Source organism: Diadema antillarum, unplaced genomic scaffold (assembly GCF_040938485.1).
Source record: "Diadema antillarum isolate AM-2024a unplaced genomic scaffold, OU_Dant_1.0 seq00001705_RagTag, whole genome shotgun sequence".
In the NCBI taxonomy this organism is placed as follows: Eukaryota; Metazoa; Echinodermata; class Echinoidea; order Diadematoida; family Diadematidae; genus Diadema; species Diadema antillarum.
This window is the reverse complement of record NW_027272395.1, coordinates 118,768-143,563: the sequence shown is the minus strand read 5'-3', so window position 1 is coordinate 143,563 and position 24,796 is coordinate 118,768. Positions and strand designations below refer to the sequence as shown.

Sequence of the window (24,796 nt, the reverse complement as noted above, 5' to 3'; positions counted from 1 at the left end):
TATGGTGTGCAGCGTGTACTGCGCATATGAATAATTTGAATTAATGAAATTCTTGCGTCAAGTTGTTTTTATTGCAACTGACTACACGTACACAGTCACTCTGTCTGGAATGTGACTGTCGCATCAGTGTTGGGTACTTCTTTGCCAAATGACATAATTTATTACAGCTCACGAACTGACTGACAATACAGCATCAAAACAATATTTGGACCGAGAACACAATTGGCAAAAATTTAAGAAATGACATTATCATGAAAGATTTATAAAATCACACAGCTCTCTAGTGCTTGATTGTTCATTCAACATCCACAAACACATTCAGTAACCACTTCAAATGCCAATTCCTTTCCTCAAATGAAAACTTATAAGATTGATTTTGAGAAAGCTATTTATAGCTGCTCTGACTAAAAAAAAACAAACCTAAAAATGAGGGTCACTATTTGATAATAGTCACTATTTGATTAATTTTTCAAAGTTTCATCAAGGAAATCAAAGTTGATGTACCTTCATACAAGGTAGAATTTAGGATGTCACAATGTCTATTGAAATATGACACTAAACACACAAAAAAGAATATTAACAATAACAATTCCATTTAAGCACACATTAAAGACACCTGCTATACATTACTTGTGGGTGCATACAATTTTCACACGAGACTGGACACTGGTAGGTTCAAGTACTGGAGGAGGGAAGAGGTAATGGAATGAGTTTGGGAGCAAAGAAGCCCCTTATAATCTCCTTTAAAAAACCACTTCAAAGCACAATCCATTCACTCAAATATCAGAAGTCTTTAGAATCTGACCAATCACTACATCACCCCTGAACTGTCGGGCATCCGCTATTCCCAATGTCAGAGCTCTGTCCGGGCCTCCTGATCGGTTGCTGTGGGCGGGGCGTGATCATCCTCCGGATATATGTCCTCTGGATACACATCCACCAGCTGCACGACAGACTCGCCTCCAAGGATCACGTGATTCAGGGCTTGAGCTGTCTTCGTGAAACTACAGGGACCACATACACATGTATCATAAAAACAAACAAAACAAACAAATCAAGATGGGGGAAAGTTGAAGGAAGAAAGTGTTTGATGGTATTACCCTCAGGCATGGAGCCAACAATATTCTCTGCACAAGTTGATATACTCACAGTCTCTTAATAGCTATTGAATGGCAAAGTAAAGAGGAACAAAGAGTAGAGTGCAAACATATAGGCACTCTTTAACACTTAAAGGGCTGGGGGGGGGGGGCAGAATCTCCCCCTCCGGTTTTAGCATACTGTACACGCTATAATTTTCGCGAATTGCCGCTGTCACACATTTTCGCGAGTGGTTAAATTCGCGATTGGGGGACCAGAGAAAGTATGAAGTGGCAAAGAAAGTGTGAATTTTCAACTTACTAGCAAATAAGAATGATACTAGTTATACACTGCATGAAAAAAAAAAACTTACCAAACTCTGCGAACTAGTAAGTTAGATTTCAACATTTTTGAAGTGTTTAATTCCATCGCGCTAGATTTCTGATGAGTGGTCCCCTTGCGATAATGGATTGGCTCTCTACAGTATTCGTGCCTGTAGACGTGGACGTGCTATATGTACGTAAACAAGCTATAGCCAATATAGTCTGTTCGGTAAGCCGTGACATGGTATACTAGTACTGAAATGTTCATATCATCAAGGCAAGGGATTCATTTTGGAAGGTAATATTTTCGCGTGTTGTTAATTTCGCGAATAGCTCCCGACTCGCGAAATTCGCGAAAATAAAAACCCCGCGAAATATATAGCGTATACAGTAGCCAAAAAAGCCCGGCCCAATTTCTATCCATTTTGCATCAACACGGATTACCACAGCAAAGTTTGCACATGTCAAAGCTACAGCACATTGAAGGGTTCTGGGAGGCAACTGAAGGCAAAATTAAACCTGAACTAAAACTGTTTATGCTGGGCTCACTGGATGAACCCTTGCTGCAGTTTATCTGTCAAGACATGTGGGTATTGGCAATTAAGAAAAAAAAACAAACAAACCAAACAACAACAACAACAACACACACACACACACACACAAGTATGCACATTGAAGCATGCATACACCTTTACTCACTCATGCACAGACATTCACATCTGCACAAGTACAGGTACAAGCGTAACTTGGCTGAGAGGATGCCAAATGTGACATATCACAGCCTGTCCTTGTCCTCTAAACATATTACTGATCACTGTGAGTAGAAGACAGTGATATCATGTCCAAATTCTGCATAGATCCCCTGAATGTGAAATACTGCTGCTTTTCTTTTTCCTTCCTTATATACATTTGCAAAAAACTTTTTGCTCTTCTTTACGGACGGACAAGCAAGAAAGTCACGACTTACACCCGGTGGAACATCCGCCATTTTTTGTCCACAATCTGCTTTGCCTTCTCTAGCAGGGACATGCTCCTCTTCTGCTCTTTCTTCATGTTTGCAGTCAGTTGTTCCACCACCCTCAACTTCACTCTGTTGGACATATTGACATCTGACGGGGGTGGCAAGAAGAGCATGACACAAAAATCAGTATGTGGGACTGTTCAAGCTTTTACTTTGTTGATTTTTGTGCAGTGTTTCTTAAAAACACACTCAATATTTAGTATCACATCATGCTTCGTAAATTATAAGAACTATTCTGCTTTATGTTACTCCATTTTCTGGACTGTCAGCATTCTAGCTCTGAAAAATCAAATACACAGACCAAATTTATTCACTCTTAAATAATATTAGTGCTTAACCCATTGCAGCTGGGCTGATTTTGTTACAACACGCATTTCCCAAAGACACCTGCCGAGTATACTCGCCACTCATCCTCATCGGGTTAAAGTCTAACATTAATTGGCTATCATTTTCCAACAATGTTGAATAACAAGGCAAGAAAAATTTCAAAATGAAAATAATGATAGCCACAGAAAAAATAATGAGAGATTATCAATGATTGCGGTTTATGAAACCACTACATATCATGTATTCTACAATTGAAAAACTTGCTCTATCACTAAACTGATGCACAGCAGTTAATGAGTACTCGACTGTGTTCAATACAGAAACGCAGACAGGAAAAAAACTGCCACAACCTAGCATCTAAAAATAAACTCTGCATCATCATTTTGCCACTGTTGCTCGTTTACCTTTGAAAAGCAGTTCATCGAAGGAGACGTTCTCTGTGAATCGCTGGGAGATATCCGCCAGCCGCTCCTTGTGCGCGTCAAGGAATGCCGTCACCTCCTCCATGAGCGCCATCTCTGTCGTGTTGACGAAGACGTACATGTAGCACGACGGCGCGTCGGAGATGGTGTGCACGTTGTGGAAGGCACCAGCCGGCAGCTGCAATGCAAGAGGCAGAGAGCTACATCAGTCCATAGCAGTGCAGCAGTCACAAACAGAATCTATGATGTGTCATATGATGCATTTCTAGGTGCTGATTTCTCTTGGCACGCATCTGGAGCTGGCCGATAAGTGCGAGAATTATGCCACACCAAAGTAGTGCCTCCGGTAACACAGTTGCCATACACATCAAATCAATGGTGCAAAATCACCAACTTTGCTTCCTTACAGAGAATAATACTTAACTTCTCATTTCATTACTGTTGCTTAGAATTTTCTAGAAGTTTGATACCAGAGCAACATTTCATACTTGCAAGAACTGATTTGCTAAATAGCATTATGCACACAACATACGATCCCTGTGAATGACGTAAGAAATAGAAATCCTCATCCAATCACGATGAAAAAAGTTTAAATCCTCATATTCAAAAACACTGCAGCAGTCATACACAGAGACAAGCTAAAACAATACAGCCAGGAGTCCTCGTTCTTTTTTCAACCTCATGTCTGCAGTAATGAATGAAAGCTACGCCAACAGGAGTTAAAATGGAGAGATATAATAATTGTTGAGGAAGCCTCCTGCCGAATGAGGGCCATATTTCATTATTAGAATAGGATGGCAACTCCTGCTGGAATGGCAACTTACCATAGCAACAGCCAAACAGGAAGCTGGATTCTTGTCATTACCATGATAAGTGCCATTCCAGCAAGAGTTGCTATCATAATAATACATCAACTTTTTATGAAAAGGGGCCCTGGTTTAGGTGTTAATGTGTGCATGCATTAGCAAACGGGTCATCACCCCCAGAGTGACTTCATTAAGACAGGGCTCCACACTAACTCTTATTTTTGGTGGCCCAAAGGCAAACATCCGACCATTTTTGGTGGCCCAATCAGGCTACTACATTCTCCATTTCCGAAATTTTGGTGGCCCGATGTGCATTTTTGGTGGCCCTGGGCCACCGAGCCACCATTAGTGTCGAGCCCTGCATAAGAATAATTTTGCCTTCAGTGACTCAATTCTTCTCCATGAAGCAGCCAATCACATGACACACTACAACCCTCATCAGGTGATCACCTGTATCCTGTCTCCAATCCCCAGGGTGATATTCCTCTTCCTCTCCACCAGTTCCACCATGATCTTCCCGCTCAAGACTTGAATGCTCGTATTGCCCAGATCCTCACTGATGTAGTTTTCCAGGAACAGACCTGTTCAATACCAATGACATAGGTGAAGATGACAATTTTTCACTCACTAAAGGAAATAAATTCACTCTGGAAATTACTTTGTGTGAATTGAAGCAGAAAAATGAGCGAAACAGGACAGTAAAAGTTTGAGAAAATTGTGATGAAAACTAAAAGAAGTTAAGATTTTTTGAAGTTGTGATCAATTTGAGCACAAAGTGGCAACTCTGTGATGTAGCGTGAGAGCTCACCTCCCATATTTGCCCTGTGTATTAAATTCTACAAGGTCTCTCTGTTTTTATGAGAGAATATACTATTGGCATGCAGAGTTGTATGGAAAAATATTTACAATAACTATTAAAAGGTGCACATACAATGCACAATTTTATCGAAAATTTAATTGAAGCAAAAAAGACAATTTCAGACTAATGAGCGAGCTGAATGCTAACTGAACCAATATGATTTTCAGGGAACAATTTCTTCTTTTAGAATTTATGGGAAAAAGCACAACAAAAGAAAGACATTCCATGAAGCATGTATCCCACCCAGTGTGATTCTTGTGAGGCAATGATATCACCACCTGATTTCATCTGCATGAATAAGCGGGACCAAAATCACACTTCCTATTATGTGAAATGTTAACATTCTCATTTCAAGGTCAAGACTCAATGGAAATGAAAGTTCCCCTTTTCTGTTGCTCGATCTAACTCTTCCTTATCAAAGTCTACTTGGGCATTCTGTGAATTACCAGGAAAGTCGGCCAAGAACACGACGTCGAGCTCCTCGTCCAGCTGGTCCTCGATCTCAGCCAGCTTCGTCCGCCAGTCAGACAGCTCTATGAGGAGGGGCATCAACCAGGGCGTGGCCGAAAAGGGGGACCAGTGCGCCCTCACCAGATCCACGTTGGGGTCAAACATTCTACAAAGAGAGATGGAAAAACATTAGTCATGTCCTCACTCTCCTTCTATTTCTTTACTGTCTTCTCTTTCCCTACTGTTCTCCTCCTCCTACTCCTCCTTCTTTATCATTCCTCTTTTTTCTTCTTTATTTCTTTTTATCGTAATCTTTCACTTCCTCCCCCTTCTTCCCCTTCTTCTCGTCTGCTTCTCATTTATTTATTTTTTGTCTAACTCAAACAACAAAATCTAGACTGATAAGTTCAACAGACATTCTGCATCAGTTGGTAACCTACATCTGCCCAATAAATAGTCACAGAAATATGATACTATAACATCATTGGCCAATTACCTCGGTTTTGGTTCTCAAATGGAGAATTTGTTGCTTTCATACATTTTTTTTTCCCTGTACAGTTTCACTATTAGTCAAATAACCTTCTGTTTTTATTCTCAAATGGATAATTTGTTGCTTTCATATTTGTTTTTTTTTTTTTTTTCCTGTAAAGTTCCTGTGGGGTAATAACAGCATGTATGCCCTTTGAGCACTCTACAGAGTGGATTTGGTGCAATATGTAAAAATCACAATAATACATTATTATTATTACCACTAATTAGTACTTTTCTATACATCGACAAAGCATGTTTGCATAAATGCATCATAACTCCACACCTTTGCCTGAAGCGGCTGTTCATGGACTTCCAGACATCCACGTAGAGCTGTGGTTTGGCCACGCCCATGCTCTCCAAGTGATTGGCGATGCAGGTGGCATACTGCTTGGTCATGTCGCTGTGGCTGGCCCAGCGGTTACTCTCCACCCAGTACTATGGATACGCAAATGGCCGAGGAAAGACAGAGGGGTTAAAGGTCACAGAGTGCAAGTATTCTGCTACTTTTCTCACCCATACTTTTCCCCATATGGAATTGAACTAATCATACAACGCCATTACCGTAAAACAGACAAACATAACACATCGGATTTAGGATGCGAAAAGAACACTCCACTTTATTGGAGATCCAGGCTGTAACATGGTTATAATACAATCGCCTCTAGAGGGCGTCTAAACAACACACAATATATACTGGCGTGACTACTTTCTTTCGTTCTGTTTTTCCTCCCTCTCTCGGGAATGGTGCAAACATGTGCATACCATGAATAATGAATACATAATTATGGGAACACTTTGTACTCCAACAAACTAAAAGCAATATGTACTGTACGTAGTGCGGAATAATGTATCACAAGTATGGGAACACTTTGTACCGTACTCCAACAAACTAAAAGCAATATGTATTGTACGTAGTGCAAACATGTGTTGCTTTTGAGACAGAACTTTCTATTAAAAATAACTAACAATAAATATGATGTCACGTGTTCCACAACCTCACATAAGACGTGTAAAATCACACGTGTATGATGTTGGCATCAAAGCAGCCTTTTACTTCACCAAACTTTCTTTAATATGTCATCTTTTACCTTTCACGTATAACCAGGCCTATTGTATAAACTATAAAAATACTTAAAAACTTGTGAGGTACTATATTCTGAACTACAGGTGTACTGCCATACATACTATACATACACGTTAAAAAATAACTCAAGCAGTACTTGTATGCATCCAATATCTACTATCTTCTGACAATTTATGTGATTAGCCAACCAAACCAAAAAAACAAGGATTGACCGTAGTACGAGTGTAGCGCTAACATCACAATACACATGTACCATCACACAACATCTAACACCGTATTCCATAAAAAGAGAGGGGATAGATAGTATGCAAACTGTTTTTATCAATCCAGTAAGCCCAAACTGGAACCCCTAAATAAAAAAACCCTACATTCACCGAACCATTGTATATCTCCAAAATATAATACAACATAAACTTATGTATTGTAAGTGCTGCATGCTACACTTTAACATATTCAGAATGCATCAAAAAACTGCGAATAACTCATGAAATTATCTCCCTTCTTCTCATCCATACAACTTTCAGCATTTTCTTTCATTACACTGAAATTTCTGTACATTACTCTGTCCTGTCATTACATTGTACCTCACCACATCTGACATTCTTTTGTCCTATGACAGTAGTCAATTACTGTATACTATCCATTAAATCATAACATCATTCTTTCCCTCTAATAACATATAACTTAATCATTTTATCCTATCAATACAACATAACTTCTCTATAATCTTCTATCCTATCAAAACACTGTGGCTTCTGTATACACATCATAACTTCTCTTTATTCTTCTGTCATAATATCTTCATTGGTCCTATCCACACACACTACTTCCCTTACCTCCTCTGTTCTTTCACTACCCGAACTTCTATACATATTTGCCCCCATAAAACAAGTACACTGTATAACTGCGTTGTTAGCTATATACGCTCTTCCCTTCTTTTACCACGTTCCATATCCCTTCCCCTGAACTATTCAGGACTGTGAATTGAAAAAAATAACCACAGACATAAAACTAATCAAAACTGTATCATCACAGCATACGACATGTACATAAACGATAAGAGTACACCAAAATACTTATATCACTAAAGCCTTCAAAAATACAGTGGTCAATAAAATACCTCCCAATGGAGAAAAAAAATCCCATTAACAACATTACAGTAGTGCTGTAATATTCTAAACAAACCATCAACAAATTCGAAGAAAGTTCTTTTCAAGTGTACGAGTATGAGCGTAAGAGACAATAAAACAAAGTACACACAAAAATTCCGACAACCTGCACAAATGATAAAGTCATACTTTACCAACACTCAGTACAAACAGGAAATGATTGGTAATATGTAGAACCTACATACACATAATATATAAATCCGAGCACCAAATGCATGTGTATTAAACAAGCAAGAAGAATTTGAACAAAACTGTCTGCTCAGTCAAAAGTGGTATGAAGAAATGAATCAACATACAAAACAGCCGGCAGGCTACCATAACTATCAAAAATATGCAAAAATACATCATCGTTTCTGATAAATGCGTTAACATTTCAAAGCAAAAAGGCAAAGCCTGCAACGAAAACATGTTTTAACAGTCCAGTGCCAAAAGCATGCTGTACAATGATCAGTGCAAGGCAGCAAACATGGATTGAGCTAGCACCGAGACACTTAGGAGATATCGTGGCAAGATAGTGCAGATGATCTCAGGCATCTTCATTGGTATGCAAAGATACAGTAACAGCAACCCTAATGCTGCAGTGGCGGTGATGTCATTTTGCAGAATGTCCGGAGGACGACCTGGAGGAGATGACATGTTGTCACACAGGAGGTAGGTTCCACAACAGCTACCCTTGACAGCAACAAAGGTAGCACCACAGGCAGAGTGATAGTCAAAGACATCAGGGGGGCGGCCTGGAGAATGGGTCGCAATGGTGTCAGGAACGGGAGGGGTGGAGTAAGAACCGCTTGTCTGCTGGCAGCCGGGGGTATCGGGAGGGCGGCCTGTAGGAGCCCGATTCACATCGAGCTGAAGGTGGGTCCCATCAGCAGGGGTATCAGGAGGGCAGCCTGAAGGAGCCCGATTCACATCGAGCTGAAGGTGGGTCCCATCAGCAGGAATATCAAGAGGGCGGTCTGAAGGAGCCCGATTCACATCGAGCTGAAGGTGGGTCCCATCAGCAGGGGTATCAGGAGGAGGGTTTGTAGGAGCCCGATTCACATCGAGCTGACGGAGGGTCCCATCAGCAGGAATATCAGGAGGGCGGTCTGAAGGAGACCGATTCACATCGAGCCGAAGGTGGGTCCCATCAGCGGGGGTGTCAGGAGGGCGGCCTGGAGGAGCCTGATTCATATCAAGCTGAAGTTGAGTTCCCTCGACATCGACCATAATGGGGGTGGGGTGGACGGGACTGGTTGGCTGGTACATGAAGATGTGAGCGTCATCAAGGAACGACTGCGCTGCTTTGCGCCAGAGATGTTGTGGACGTGTATCCCAGAGACAAGGATGATCAGGAACTGCAATGAGCTGGACCTGGTCTGTGTGGGGCTGAGGAGCATCAACACACGGATAGAGTTGGCCGTCTGCCGTAACGTGCTCGTGAATAGCACCCAGATCTAGTGTGGGGGGTGGACTATCGAGCGGTGATGGCTGACGTGGAAATGGCTGGTCCACATACAGATCCGGATGATGTGTGCTCAAGGCATTGGCTGGACCGGTGTTCTGCGTGATGGCGAAATCGTGATGTTCGCTACCAAATACAGCGTGCATGTTGCGCGAGTGTGAATGCTGAGTGTGTGTACGCCTAGAGTGCAGCATTACAGAACACTGGGACTCATCGACACAAGAAGAAGAGAACTGAGCCTGCAATACAGGGACGCTACCACAAAACTCCGCTTCTTTGACAGTTTCACCCTTCTCTACTGGCCCAACACAACAAAAACAGTTGTCAACATTGGCAGGCGCATTACTGATGTCTGACAAACCAAAATGTGCCAACATGTGACAAGGGCAGTCGCATCCAAGAGCGAGTTCAAGACCATGAGAATATCCGAGAATACCCTCATCTAACACTGACACACTCTCCACATGCTTATGGTCACCAGGAATATTGGGAATGTCATCAGGGAGCTCGACTTTATCTACTACCAACCTCTTGTCAGTGTACGTGCCATGTTGGCCTAGACCATAAGGGGGAACAGCGGTATGATCATGATCACAGTCTGCAACAGATCTAGATCCTGTGCAACCAATGGGTAGAGCTACACGTACAACACGTCCAACAGACATATCCCAACTGGTACTGCTAGTCAGTTCACTTTGTGACTCATCCAAATTGTGACTAGATCTGGCATAACTTATCCCATTATCTACACTTCTCACATTCAACCAATCATGATTGCTTTCTTTAGTTGCTCTGGGCCCAATCTCGTATTCAGACTCATCAATGATTCTCAGTTCACTATCATTATAATCCTCTAATGGCCCAACATCATTAACTGGTTCATCATCACTGGCAACAGATTCACCATCAACAAAATCACAGTTACGTACCGGTATGTCATGATCAACTACCTGTCTATCAAACCCATAGTGGATGCAAACCAGGTGCCAAATGTCTGCCAGGGAAGTTGAATTATTGACAATCGAACCTCGAGAAATGATTGGGCAGAAAGCTGAAATTTGACCTAGCATCAATTCTAGCAATTGAACTTTCTGCGCGGCTGTCTTGCCGCCAGACAAGTCAGAGGAATCATCGACGAAACCGCGCAAACGATTTGCCTTCGACTTCCTTTTCCAAGAAACCCCCTCCGCTAGGAATGGAGAGAATTCCGGGTATGCACGAAGTGTGCTCATGAGACTACTCTTCCACGCTAGGAAGGACTCGGGAGTCTCGTCCCGACATAAGCGCCATTGTGCGGGCGCATCCGCAGCTGACCGCGCCATCGTATCGTATGTATACGTGGGGCTATCAAAGCGTTACCTGTGTGTCGCTAACGCTGATGGAGGTGATGAACAGCCAGTTCAAATCGCAAAAATCACGACAGCTACTGTATCTAACTGTTGATGTGTCGGCCATATGTGGCCTGCAAGCCTTGGTTGATGGGTGGAAAACGATCCGAGCGCTGCCACCACGCCATTACCGTAAAACAGACAAACATAACACATCGGATTTAGGATGCGAAAAGAACACTCCACTTTATTGGAGATCCAGGCTGTAACATGGTTATAATACAATCGCCTCTAGAGGGCGTCTAAACAACACACAATATATACTGGCGCAAGGACAAAAAGTTCTCAATGTCAATTGTAGCATAAGGTAAACCATGAGACAAAAGTATATATTTAAAGATACCGTATTTCTCTAAACACATTGTAACTACAGATACTTCTCTTTAGCGTGGAATTGTCACATTCTTGGAGATAATACCATCCATGAAAATACCTTAACCCTTTGTTTGCTTAAAAACAAATAAAATAATAAGAAATAATATTTGATATTTGTAATCACAACTTCAATAACATTCCTCGTTATCTAACAGGTGAGGTATCAGTGGGAAGGTTTCATTTTGTTCTATCTGATGATGGACTTACTTTAAACTGTTTAAAAATGGCGCTTACGTCATTTTGCGATCAAACTCTACATACGGAAACAGACTCACCTCTGGTGCCAGATAGCCTTCCTCCCCAGTCTTTCCGTCCACATATTTCATTTTGATGTGCTGCGTCTCCCACGTGTGGACCATCATGTCCCATGAGTAGCCATAGAGACCATTTGTCCAGTTGTTATACCCCTACATGCAAATGAAACACTGGCATGAAACTGTACATATTTCCTAACATTATGAAACACAAATATATCCCTGCATATATGGTCAGAGCAGCTTATCATCAACAAGTGGAATAGTCAGCAAAATTTATGTTTTTTTGTGCTGCTCACAGGAAAAACAAAAAAATTGGGATTTATCTTTTTTCTCTGATTTCGACTATCCACATCAGGAAACACTACCTGCTATATTTGACAGGAATCATGATAATGATAAGATTTCAGAAAATCTCTTGTGTGGTAACCTTTGATTTGGTTAAACTGGAAGTGTACGAGACAAGAAGCAAATTTTACTTCTGACATGCATAAATCCTTGCTCGTACAAACTCTGCAACAGAACTTACATGGGCGAGAATGTTCTTTCAGACAGCATCCCTAATACAGGAAACTGAGATGAAGTTTAAAAGACAACTTCAATAACATTCTGCATTATCTAACAAGTGAGGTATCACCTGGAAGGCTTTATTCTGTTCTATCTGATGACAGACTTACTTGAAAATGTTTAAAAATGGAGCTCAACTAATTTTGCCATCAACATGAAAAAAGCTTTCCCCTCTGTTATAAACTTAGAAATGACAGCGAAGGGAGACACTAGGTCGCGACTAATGTCACACTCAAAAGCACAAAGCCACATACAAAAAGTTTTCCAGCTTTCAGTTGCAGAGGTTTGTAAATTTATCCTTAATACAAACAACTTGCCATCAGATCCCAAACCACAAGGCCCAAATTCACAAAGGTGGTACAATTAAAACCATGGTTTAAACCATGGTTTATTCAAATTTCTTTTGTGTAAATACGATTGACAGATTGCGTACGCCAACAAACGTTTAGTAGCGAACACACATTGATATGCGCATGTCAAAAGTACGCCTATTTCATGCTTATTTCAGATCATGGTCTAAATTTGTACCATGGTCTAAGTTTAAACCACCTTCGTGAATTTGGGCTTATCTGTTCTATTCTATCTCACCTTTGTGATAAAGTGTGAGTACGGCAGGAAGAGCTGGACGAATGCATACAGAAGGCATCCCACCACCACCAGATGATGTCTGGTCTTCAGGGCGGGGCTCTTGGCCTTCTTAGATGAAGCATCCTGCTTCTACATGCAAAATAAGAAACCAGATGGACAGAATAGGAGGATTGAGAAAAGAAGGAGAGTACACAAGGCAACATGTGCAGTTCAACTTTCTGGGATATCCTACAAAACAATGAATGAAACGAAACATCAGCATCGATGTTCCCCTCCCCCCCCCCCAAAAAAAAAAAAAAAAAAAAAAATCGTGCAGAGTATTGCTCATCAATACTTATGTGATTTGCTCATTGTTGCTTACATTTTAATAGAGGAGGGCTATCACCATCAATTAATCTCTGTCTCTGTAGTATTGGATTATTAAGATTTCTTATAAATGCACGAAGCAAATTATCTAAGTTCCTATTCTCTAGATACCTTACTAGGCCTGCCGTACACTATACCATCAGACCGGTCGTACAACCTTAAGACCGGAAGCGTAACGTCACCAACCTTGCCAGTTTCTAGTCGTGCGACTGGGTCTTAGTGCCAGTCATAGAGATTTGACATGTTGAATTTTCATGACCGGTCGTGGGCTTTCAGCCATTCCCGATACAGTAAAATGTATGTGCACACAGTGCGCAATGCGTGTGCTTCTCTTTTGGATGCATGAAGCCAGAACGGTTGTAAGCCTAGTTGTATAGTCTGATTGTATAGTGTGCAGTGTCGAGTCGTGCCATCGATATAATCGTATAGTGTGCAGGGGGCTTAAAGAGTACAACAACAATTGGATATTTCTCACAGCTAGACAACTTCTCTTCCGAACTTTAGGCAACACCACTGGCTTTCTCTCAATCATTTCCGAATATCGTCAACACAACAGACTGTGAATAAGATTCTTGCCATAAAGTTCACACATTTTCCTCCCACCAAAAACTGACCCTCTGGTCTTCCAAGAGTCATGATATTCAAACTCTACAAGAAGTGCACACTTTCAGAGGAGCACACGAACAAAGACCTGCCAACTATCATATCTGGGCACCGCTTCATGAAAGGTGTCGACTCTGACAAGTTGTCAGTCTCCGACAATTTCAGCAAAATCCTTGAATTTGATTGGCTGAAAAACTCTGGTCACTGACGGTTACCATGGCAACTGTCAGAAACTGACAAGTTTCATGAAATGGTACCCACTGATTTTAGAAAGTGTCCCATTGTTATTAAAGACAAAATGATGATAAATGTTGCATTCTGAGTATCATCATCATCATCATCATCATCATCATCATCATCATCATCATCAAAGAAAAACAGTTCATCTAACTCACCTTGGTAGTATCTCGGGTAGAGGAGTAGATGCAGTGTTCGCTTGGCTCAGCACTCTGCTCGAGAGACGGAATCTGGTTTCTAAGGAAACTAGGCAGAGCCCTGCACAGTTTGCGAGGCCACGTATCCGAGTAAAAGACGGTGGTGGAAGCCAGCATAGCATATGGGAACATACCTATTGATTAAAACAAAAACATTTTGACCACTTCGTACTTCCATGTCTGTTTAAATTCTTTGGTATGAATTTGAAAAGATGATTTCATAGCACTAGCTATTCACATGAATATGCAATACTTTCGCGGCTTTCATTTTTGCGTATGAATGCAATAAAACATACATTCTTCCTGATGTATGCTCATACATCCTGAATGACTGATTTAAATCAATCAGTTGCTAGAACGCTGGCAGAATTACCCCTATGCTGCAGTTGGCCATCATAAACATGAGTTAAATATGAGCTTTCTGGAAAAAAAAAAGGGGGGATACAAAGTTATGTAGTTATGACGAAGCAGAATGTCCGAAGTTCATTTTACAACTGATGGTATAATAGGCATGTTTTTGATTGTCCCATAATAATTTCTTCTTCTGCAGTAGGTACTCAGAGATACTGTAAAACATGATATATTCGCGGCATGAAATTTTCGCGAATTGGAGCTGACAGCCTTTTTCGTGGCATGAAATTTTTGCGAAGTGCCACTGGCGTTCAATGCATATAGTGTAAACAAGAACTTTCGTGTGCATTTTAATTTGGCGAATCTTGGCGCTCGCGAAATTTGCGAAATTTAAGTGCACACGAAAATTCCTTGTTTTACAGTATACAGCATAAATCAAAGCCAAGATTCAGCATTTCTTTCAAAAATTGTAGCACTTTGGTAATATTGACGCAAACATGACTTGATAATCAAACAGCATTTTCTAGTTTTACCAACACATTAGATCTCAAGAACATGATGAAAATTCTTCTGAATCTTAACTGAAAAAAAAAAATGCTTTCAAAGGAGCTGGTATAATAGAACTTGCTCAGAGAAGTTTGTTAGTCTGTGTGTTGAATTTCTGCTCATTAAATACATATAAACTGTTCTTTGCATTTTGTCTAGCGACTCCTGATTTTCCATGAATCAGGACTTCCCAACAATTTTGCAAGTGGTTAAATTCGCAATTGTAGAGCATGGTACCGAAGAAGAAATGCATGCGTGCACGTCACATTCATGTTAGGATCAGAGTTAATATTTTCGCACATTTTTAAATTCGTGAATGGCACTCGGCTCGCAAACTTCACGAAAATGAAAACCTCGCAAAATATTCAGTGTATACAGCAGGGCTCCACACTAACTTTTTTATTAGGTGGCCCGATGGGGCCAGAAAAAATCATTAATTTCAAATTTTTGGTGGCCCCCCAAAAAAACAATAAAAAACATTAAAATTCCTGTTTTTTTGTTGATGAGTCAAATATTTAAGTTTTATCATAGTGAGAATTGGAAGCTGGACATATCTACTCATAAATAAACCTCAACAAACTCGCAACACTCACTCTCAGGCACTCATTCAGTCCTTTTCATCCTTTAAACAAATTTGACTGCTGAATGGTAAGACTAAGTATAAATATTCATTGACAGGCACATGGGTTGCAACATCTTAACATAAATAAATGACACTTTTCAAAAAATTTTGGTGGCCCGAGGCGGGCCACCAAATTTGCCCTTTTTTAAAATTTGGTGGCCCGACTTTCATTTTTGGTGGCCCCGGGCCACCGGGCCACCGTTAGTGTCGAGCCCTGTATACAGTATTCTCCCACAATTCATGACATTGCGATATCAACTTTCCTCAAATTTGTATCTCTCCATCAAAGCTTGTAGAGACATCATCGGCAATACAGAGATTTCACCTGAACATCCACAGACTTACCGATACTGAAGAGTTGTGAGTTCATAATGTGAAAGGAACCGGTAAAGAAGGTCCCTGCAGGGCGCGTGGCATCAAAGAAGAGCAGGAACCCCGCTGACAGGTCAAGGGCCAGACCACCCAGATGGACCATAAAGTAGTCGATCTGGGCATCGGTCAGCAGGAGCCTGTCATGGATGGTCAAAACAATGTCAGGGTTAGATCCATGCGCTATGCGATGAGGTCTTGGTTGGTGCTGCTTCATGTAGATTTTATTTCTTTGAAAGTTAAGCAGGCACACGCTTGGGCAACACTCGATCTGTTTCTTTCACATCTGTGATACTTGCCGGTGCAAATATCACACATTTGATTGTTGCAATAAGGATGAAATTATGACATTTCGAATGTTCACATCCTTTATAAAGCATGACATAATTTTCATCAAGACAGAATATGATATTGGACAACATGAGACCAAATAAATTAATCATCTCATAACAACAACTTTCAATTTTTTAACCTCTTTTGCAAAAACAACACAACACAATACAAATAGATAAATAAGTTGATAAAAAGCTGGCCTAAGGCAAAATTCGGTGTCTTTATGAATCAAAGTCAATAGGCATTTCAAGCCAATCTAGTAGCCCCTGCAGGAGGCATGACACACCTTGAGTAGAGGCTAGCTAATTATCAGAACTCCTTGTTAAGAAAATAATGAAGATTAGTATGTAGATTGTTAGCCTCAAACTGCCAGATCACATTTTATCATTGCCATGTATCCAAAAGCTAATATCTGGAAATGTCCAAAGAAGCTCGACAATGTTTCTATCATCTGCATGCCAGGCACTCTTTGCACACAATTCTAAGTCTTGATCAAAGACTATTCAGAGTAACAGCTGCACTGGCAGGGATGGCTGCCTCATTCCAGCTAAGCCTCATACCTGAATGGTTCAAAGACCCAATGTCTGGACAAGAATTCCATCGAGTAGCCTCCGACCCAGTCTGCATCCAATTTTTTCAGTCCAGCAAAGAAATACACAATGAAGATCTAAGAAGACAGCAATTAGCATAATACAAATGTCAACAACAAACCGGAACAAGGACTTCAGTGAGTAGCCAAGGACTCAATTAAGAGTAATATCAAATTTGACAATTCTACATTGATACAATGTAGCATAGTTTTATCCAAAGCAAATTAGACTAAAAATAACAAAAAAACAAAACAAAACAAAACAAAACAAGACAAAACTTTGTTTTAAAAGATTATGTGCATGGAAAATACTGCTCTGGATGTACCTTATGGCTTTTAAATTTCATTCCTCTTTTGTTTTAATCTGGTAATACAATTTCACCATGACATAGAAATCAATGTAGACTACGCCAAATCCCAAGTCAAATTAAATTCAATCTAATTCGAACTATACAAAACATGAGAATTTACACAGTCAGAGCTACCAAGTCTCACGCATTCTGCGCGAGACTTAAGAATTTAGGGGCCATCTCACGATCTCACGCATGACACCCATTTTTCTCACGCATAGGGCGAAGTCTGCAACTTGGGCCTATAATAATGAGCATAGCTCAGAAGATTAAAGTGATAGTTGCAAATGAGGGTATATTTCCCATTTGTCTTTCAAAATAAGTAAAAAATAATCACTGAAGTGTGCACCTGATCGCACCATTAGGAGCAAAAAATTGAAAACGCTCCCTACCGTGGGAGGCCACAGGGGGGAAAAACCCTCCCACACCCTCGCTCGCGCGCACATTCGCGCGCCGAGATACCGAGTCATGAAAATCTCACTCATAAAAATTGTTTGAACTTGGCATCCCTGCACAGTGGGAATCTAATGCACAACATATCATTGTGTCCCAGCATATATGACGCCGAAATCGCAAAATTAGCATTTTGTGATACAGGTTTTAAACTCTACATGAACAGTCTCAAGTGCAAAAAGTGGAACCAACAAATCCCCATAACAATGTTCACTACAAAAAGCAATGGGGAGAACTGTGTCCTACCTGGAAACGTATGATTCCGATGTTCCACAGCGGTACGTGTCTGTTTCTGACCTTTTCATTCAGCCATCCATCCACGGACCTACAGGCACATTGTCAAGTTCATAGAGAGAAAACATGTATTGGGGTTCACATTGTAGTTGGAAATGTGTTACATGAGCAGAAGATGAAGAGTTACAGGCTGTCAAGCTACTATCTATAAGCAACAAGTTTTCTCCATTTATTTCAGTTTCACTTTGTGTAATGTGTACAGTACAGTGTATCCCTTTGGAATGTCCATTCTGGTTTTTGTTTGCGATAAGTATCATATATTCTCTACCTGGTCAAATGAATAAATAAATAATAATAACCAGGAAATGCACAAATATGGAGCTAATTTAACAGATTCACAGTCTGCCCTGAAATGTGACAACACAATACTTGACATAATATTATACAGCACAGACAGGCCTATGTGGTGACAAAAACAGAAGCTTCTTCTAAAATGCTGTTCTCCATTACTCTAAAGTTACATGGAGAGATGTAGACTTTTATGCAGAAGCACATACAGATGTACTCTCTCTATCTCCCATTTTGTATATTGTAGACAGGGAATAAAATCAATTTGGACATACCAAGTATTGTAGACAACAGAGACAAATTTAAACCAAGATATTGTGCCATTGTAGCTCGTGAGTACAAGCATTTCTAGCCCTATGGAGTAGTTTTTCTGTACAAATTTCAAATTCTTGACTCTATTCAACTGCTCAAAATTAACTTCCTCATTATTGTATTCAATATGCATCATCACAGCTGATGATGCATATGGTATATGAAGGCCAAAAATCACAGAAAGATGCTTATGAGTGTGATGCAAATGTATACAACAACAAAGTAAGAGTCCCTTTGTATTCCCCAAGTGATAAGTCTATTGGCATACTGAGAACATGAGAAATGGCCTTTGACCTTGAGGCCACGTAAACAAAACTGGTATTGAGCCCTCGGTGACATGATGCGACCGAAAATCCATTTAAATGTGTCAAGCCTAACAACTTGTCCTCTCCACTCAACAGTACTTGTAAGCAGACTCCCTCTAACCAGAATACCACAGCAGTCTCACCAGAAACGATTCCCATCCATGAACAGCAACTGGAGTCCGATGAGGCCATACAAGTAGGAGTGGTTGTTCCAGGCAGTCTTGTCAAGGAAGAAGATGTACCAGTACGGGACGAGGAAAAGAAGGCAGCTGAGGCGGTAGAATGCTCCAAGGAATATGCCCAGGGCACCTGCATTAATTGAAAGCATTGATGCAAGACCATTATCGTGAGTCATAGGTTGCTCTCTTCTACAAACATAATCTGTCTCGATTTTTTGTTTATCCCTTTCTGCAATTCTTGGTATCGACAATACCTAGGTGCCGTACGCAGAGCAGCATTTTAGATGAAATATGGGATAACCCAGGAGACAAACTTGCCCCTGTTTTGGCTGCATATATGCACGCAGGTCACGTTCCATCTTTATCCCGGGGTATTCTTTGTTGAAGATTTCATTGCTTTCCATCATGTGATCAGCACATCAAAGCCTTGCAGTAGTGAATCATGACTCTTGTTACCGCAAATCAGTAAAATGTTGAAATTTGAAACTCTTTCTTCGTTGAATTCTAAGCAAAGAGAAAAGAAGCAATGAGAGAAAAGCAGACAAAAATTGCACTGAATTGCATGGAAACTAGGACACACGCAAGACAACCAGAAGCGACAATGGCACCAAGACAACAAAAAAAGACAAAAAAAGTTTGGCAATTTGCTAACTTACATTACATTTTCCACTAGAAAGGTGCTCCCTCATGTGGAAAATCTGCAAATAATCTAATGAGAGACACAAAAGACTGTCCTTTCTTGGGCCTTTCCAGAATTATCTATGCTGAATAAAAAAAATATGTGTATTCCAAGTGTTTACCTGTAATCATAGTGAGGTAGACCACATACATCCAGTCAACAGGCAAGGGGGCCAGGCTGTTGAAGAGTGGAAATCGGCACTCATTGGTGTCCCCCCAGCGGTGGTCAGCATATGCCATCCCACGCTCCTGGATTATGTCCATCATCATCAGCAAGCCTGCATGGAAAGAAATTCAAAATTGCCATCTATCATCAAACACAAAATTTGCTATCAGTCCAGACATTATTGTACAAAGTTGCTTGTTGTATAACTGAACAAATTACAACGGTTTGAACACCGAGACATTTCAACAAGTCTTAACCTTCTTCTCTCAAGATATATGCATCAAACTTATTTTCCTCCAATGGTTTCCAGGTACATCAACAGTTGACCTCATTCCATATTTGAATAGTGGCAGGAAGCAAATTCAAGTACACAACATCTACAGAGTCCATACCCACCAGTATTACCATTCTTCACTGATATCTACATCAGGTCTATGTTGTAAACAGACTGTTCAAACTGAATTCCAACAGTACACACACTTGCCTAATTTATCTTCAAGTAAAAGAACAAATAAGAAATTTCACATAACTATCATTATCAAATTTGGGGAGGGCCAAAGTATCAATGAAAAAAAAAATCAAAACAAAACAGAATAAACAAACAAACAAAACAAACAAAGCCCCCAACCCCCACTTTCTTGTATTACTGACAAAAATCCACTTTGGTATAAGGATTACATAATTAATATGGCTCTAAAGGGAACAAAACAATGTGGAAACAATGGTACAGCATATCCCGTACCAAACAAAATCCTCCATGCAGCAGTGGCGGATGGGTCCCTGGGGGAGTTCAAGAGTCGGACTGCGGTGCTCCAGCTTTGCAGGTCGTTGCAGTCAAAGCCCATGAGACGCTTCATGCTCCCGCCTCCTTCCTCTCCTTTTGGCGGAGTCACCGAGGATGAATACTTCATAGCAGGGGCATCTCCTGCAGCGGAAGGTGCCGTCAAGTTCGTAGGTTCTGCATTTTCGGGTTTGCCCTTTGCAGACTTTGCTACCCTCTTTCTGGTTGGCATACTCCTATTAAAACTAGAGCAGGGAATACAGAAGGGTTCGGGTCAGATCAGATTACAGTAGATTATCTATCAATTCATCATTCACTGAAACCATTATAGATATTCATAAACAAAGAGAGACAAATGACTAAAATCATACTTTTTAACTTATGCAGACAATGGGTGGTATAATAAATATGATGTGAAGGTCATAAAAGAAGAAACATTCTACAAACATAACTTCCATAAATCTGTTGTTGCAGGAGAATGCAACATTTAGTTTAAGTGTCAATCAAATTCTACATGTTGCTGGTGATAGTGGTCCATTGTTCATGACATCTGCACATTTCATGAGACCTATGGATGATGCTGAAGACAGGCTTTAAGCCTCTGTATTCAGATCCAGATTTGGTCCTTCTTGAAGTAGGTCGGGTCATGGCCAGGTGGGGTGGCATCAAACTTGAACTTGACAGGTTCGTCATTCCAAAAGTTATCTAAACCAATTTTTAACAGTTAGACTCTACTTGTATGTTTCCTGTCTATATTTCGATAAAGCAGCTTCCACAGGAAGATTTAGTGATATGATAGGTGAATTTAACAATTGAAAGGAGTGTCACGACGTGTGGAAATGGTGGTGGGCAGGCAAAGCAATTGATATCTAAAAATAAAAAATGCTATGTCAAGTGCAAGTAAAAACCAATCCGATGCATTGAAATTACATGAGGGCCTGTACAGGTGGCTGCATCACCCTGATGGAGCTGGAGGGGAGGGCAGCATCCTTGACAATGGGCTTTTAAGGGCTTTGACTTCACATCTCTTGTAGTTGTATTCAACAACTTACAAGAGGAAAGACTCCTGCGAAGGAGACCTAGACTACAGTCAGCTCAGCACGGTCAGCTTTCTGTTGGACAAGTTGGCAATCAATGCTTGGGTTGAACTGCACTGCCACTGGTCTGATTGCTTGTTTCAACAGACTACCTAGTAAAGTTTAAATTAGATCTGATTTGAAGATTAGTGAAGTCGAAGATAAACATTTTTTTATTATCACCTTTAGTTAAATTTCACTAGTCTAGGCCCAACTAAACTAGCAACTGACTAGACTAGGCACTAGCCAAGCGCTCTATATTTCCATGATTTCATGACTTTCTATTGTTGGCATTATCTTCCCAAGATCGTTGCTGTTACAAGATGTTACATTACTGTAGTGTAACCTATACTACAGACACGTCCTGGCCTGGCTAGCTCCGTTGTGAACTTGCCTCGACCACACGCCGTGCAGCCGTGCGGACAACAGCGCGCCGCGCTGGTCTTTGCAGCTGCTTGCTGCTCGAGTCGTTTCACGCAGTTGCAAGCGACTTGTGACTAAGTACACCACAGATTAACAGACATGGGACTAGGGGTAGAGCTATGCGTTGAATAATCCGTTGTCAGCGATTTGATATTTCACTACACACAAAACTAATTTTCTTGACATACGTCTTACATTCAAACTGGGAGTTGAACCTAAATATAAAAAACGCAGTGGGCATTTTGAACAACACAATAAACTCACCTTATCGTCAAAAATATGGATCGTCTCTCCGCAGTGCAACGAGTCCGATGATGTAAAGCAGAACATCCGTAGCTGTGCGTACGCGTACGTACGATTCATAGCCCTCTATGGTACGATTGCGATCGATATGCGGGTTATTTATCTGGATGAGAGATTGCATAGCATAGATATGCATGCAAAAGGCCAAGGATCTTTGATGCCAAGCACAATCAATATTGATATTGTTTTGCTTTGGAGGATCTATGACAGAGAACGATACGAATCGGCCTTGCTTGCCTCTTAGTAGATGTCTTTCTATATATGGACACTTTTATACAGCCTGCGATTTAAATTGCAAATCAATTCAAGCCTTCTAACAATTAGATTGATATTTTGCCTTGCGCATATAAAAGCTGTTGCTGTGACATCATCATCATCATCATCATCATCATCATCATCATCATCATCATCATCTACCTGTATGTCTTGGTGTTGGTTTGATGTGTATATCTATTTGGTATTTCTAGTTCTAATTAATCTTTGTAAATTTATTGAAACTTATCAAGGAACCAAGAAAAAAAAATCTGTAAATTAGAAATATCAATCTAGAAGGCAAATTCAAGGTAAAACAAACATGCTGGGTATGTAATAAACACATGCATTAACACCCACATGCACCCACATACACACACTCTGACATGCCCATACACCCATTAAAAAAAAAAAAATGTTGATTGAACTCTAAAATTTGTATCATAGCCTATTAAAATGTTCCAGCTAGATTATTGAAGATAATCTGCTGAACCCAAATCCTGGGTCCCGTTTCATAAAACTTGTTATCAGTGACAACTGCCACATTTCTGTGACAAATTTGGTCTTATAGCCAATCAGATGCAAGAATTTCAGTAGCTTATAACAACTATGACAACTTGTCACTGATAACAAGTTTTATGAAACGGGGCCCTGGTTTGTTCTTTCATTTGCTCGTTTGTATGTTGTTGTTTTTTTAATTTCATCACAGAAGAACAATATGCTGCAAAAAAGGGAAAGAAAAAAAAAATCAATGTACAATTTGTTCCATGGGTACTATTCATGTCATTGCAGTGTATTCAATTCTCTTCTGGAGTTGAACCATTGGTTTGTTTATAGCCTAATCAGAACATGTGAGTGCATATGTGAATGTGTGTGTTTACAAGTATGTTTGACACAGTATAATTGCAAACCTAACATAAAAATTTCTGTTATTCATCCATTTTAGAATATAAGTTTATTCATACACCTTGGTATCTACAGTTCGTTGTATCTATCTAACCTATCTATCTATAATATCTATCAATCCATCCACCCATACATCAGTCTATCAAAACAAATACATATAATACACTGGCAGATCTGTGCATGCAATGAAAAACAAAAACAAAAACAAAAACAAAAACATAAACAAAAACAAAAACAAAAACAAAAACATAAACAAAAACAAAAACAATAATGATAAGAATACAGAAGGAATAGGGCCTGCAAAATTACCTTGCTATATCAGGTATCTTGCTATATCCAGCCTCATTATATTGCGGTTCTCCTCTACAGGTAATTCTCTTGACAAAGAAAAGCTGGCAATTCATTCTTCATATTTTTTTACAGATTTTATTTTTGTCAATGTTACATTACAGTGCACTCCCGTTATAACAAACATGGTTACAACGAAATTCTGGTTACAACGAAATTCTGGTTACAACGAAGTAAAAATTCAGGCCGCAACATTATCCACTCTATGTATTTTTATTGTTCATTTATTCGGTTATAATGAAATTTTGATATAACGAAAGAAAATTGCCAGTCACACGGACTTCGTTATAACAGGAGTCCACTGTATCTACAATAGTAGCAATCTTGCATGAAAGCTGAAAAAAAAAAATGAAGCTGAACTTGTTGATGAACATGATACATGGAGCAAGAGCTGTGTGCTCAAATTCATACTTTGAAAATTGGCAACAACATTTCTTTTTTTTTCATTTCAAAACTATACAGTTGTATAAACTGGGCACTTTATCCTCAACACATCACAATGAAAGGTACACTTAGATGTTGCTGTTCCCACGACTTCAGCTGTTGTGGTTCAATGAATAAGACCACTGACTACCCGTATATATATCACGAGGTCCATGGTTCAAGTCCCCTTGCTGAAGCGGTTCCGTCCTAGGGCAAGGCACCCTGTCCTCATTGTGTGATCCTTTCAATGCTTCCTCAGTGGTCATACATTCAAACCAAATCAAATGAAGTAATATCATTGAGTTTTTTTCTTTTTTTTCCTGTGGTACGCTGTGACCTGCAAGGGGTCAGTATTACGCTC

General features: G+C 40.2%; 1 protein-coding gene across 1 annotated transcript; it reads right to left on the bottom strand.

Annotated features, from left to right (window-relative positions):
• Positions 1 to 853: 853 nt before the first annotated feature.
• Positions 854 to 20,936, bottom strand: LOC139711811 (vitamin K-dependent gamma-carboxylase-like). Its single transcript, XM_071623661.1, has 15 exons — positions 20,666 to 20,936; positions 19,880 to 20,035; positions 19,044 to 19,209; positions 17,948 to 18,026; positions 16,870 to 16,976; positions 15,953 to 16,116; positions 14,050 to 14,222; positions 12,686 to 12,814; positions 11,552 to 11,683; positions 6,100 to 6,251; positions 5,282 to 5,451; positions 4,427 to 4,557; positions 3,153 to 3,348; positions 2,368 to 2,509; positions 854 to 1,004 (listed from the first exon to the last, which is right to left on the bottom strand). Exons 1-15 carry the CDS (start codon positions 20,934 to 20,936, stop codon positions 854 to 856), a joined length of 2,319 nt encoding a protein of 772 aa, XP_071479762.1.
• Between the last annotated feature and the right edge of the window lie 3,860 nt (positions 20,937 to 24,796).

Excerpts from the sequence above, each read along its gene's own strand:
- LOC139711811 (XM_071623661.1), bottom strand. The coding sequence starts at position 20,936 with ATGCCAACCAGAAAGAGGGTAGCAAAGTCTGCAAAGGGCAAACCCGAA. Across the intron at positions 16,117-16,869 it reads TGGGTCTTTGAACCATTCAG|GCTCCTGCTGACCGATGCCC; the intron begins GTATGAGGCTTA and ends CATCCATGACAG. Across the intron at positions 5,452-6,099 it reads AACAGCCGCTTCAGGCAAAG|AATGTTTGACCCCAACGTGG; the intron begins GTGTGGAGTTAT and ends CTCTCTTTGTAG.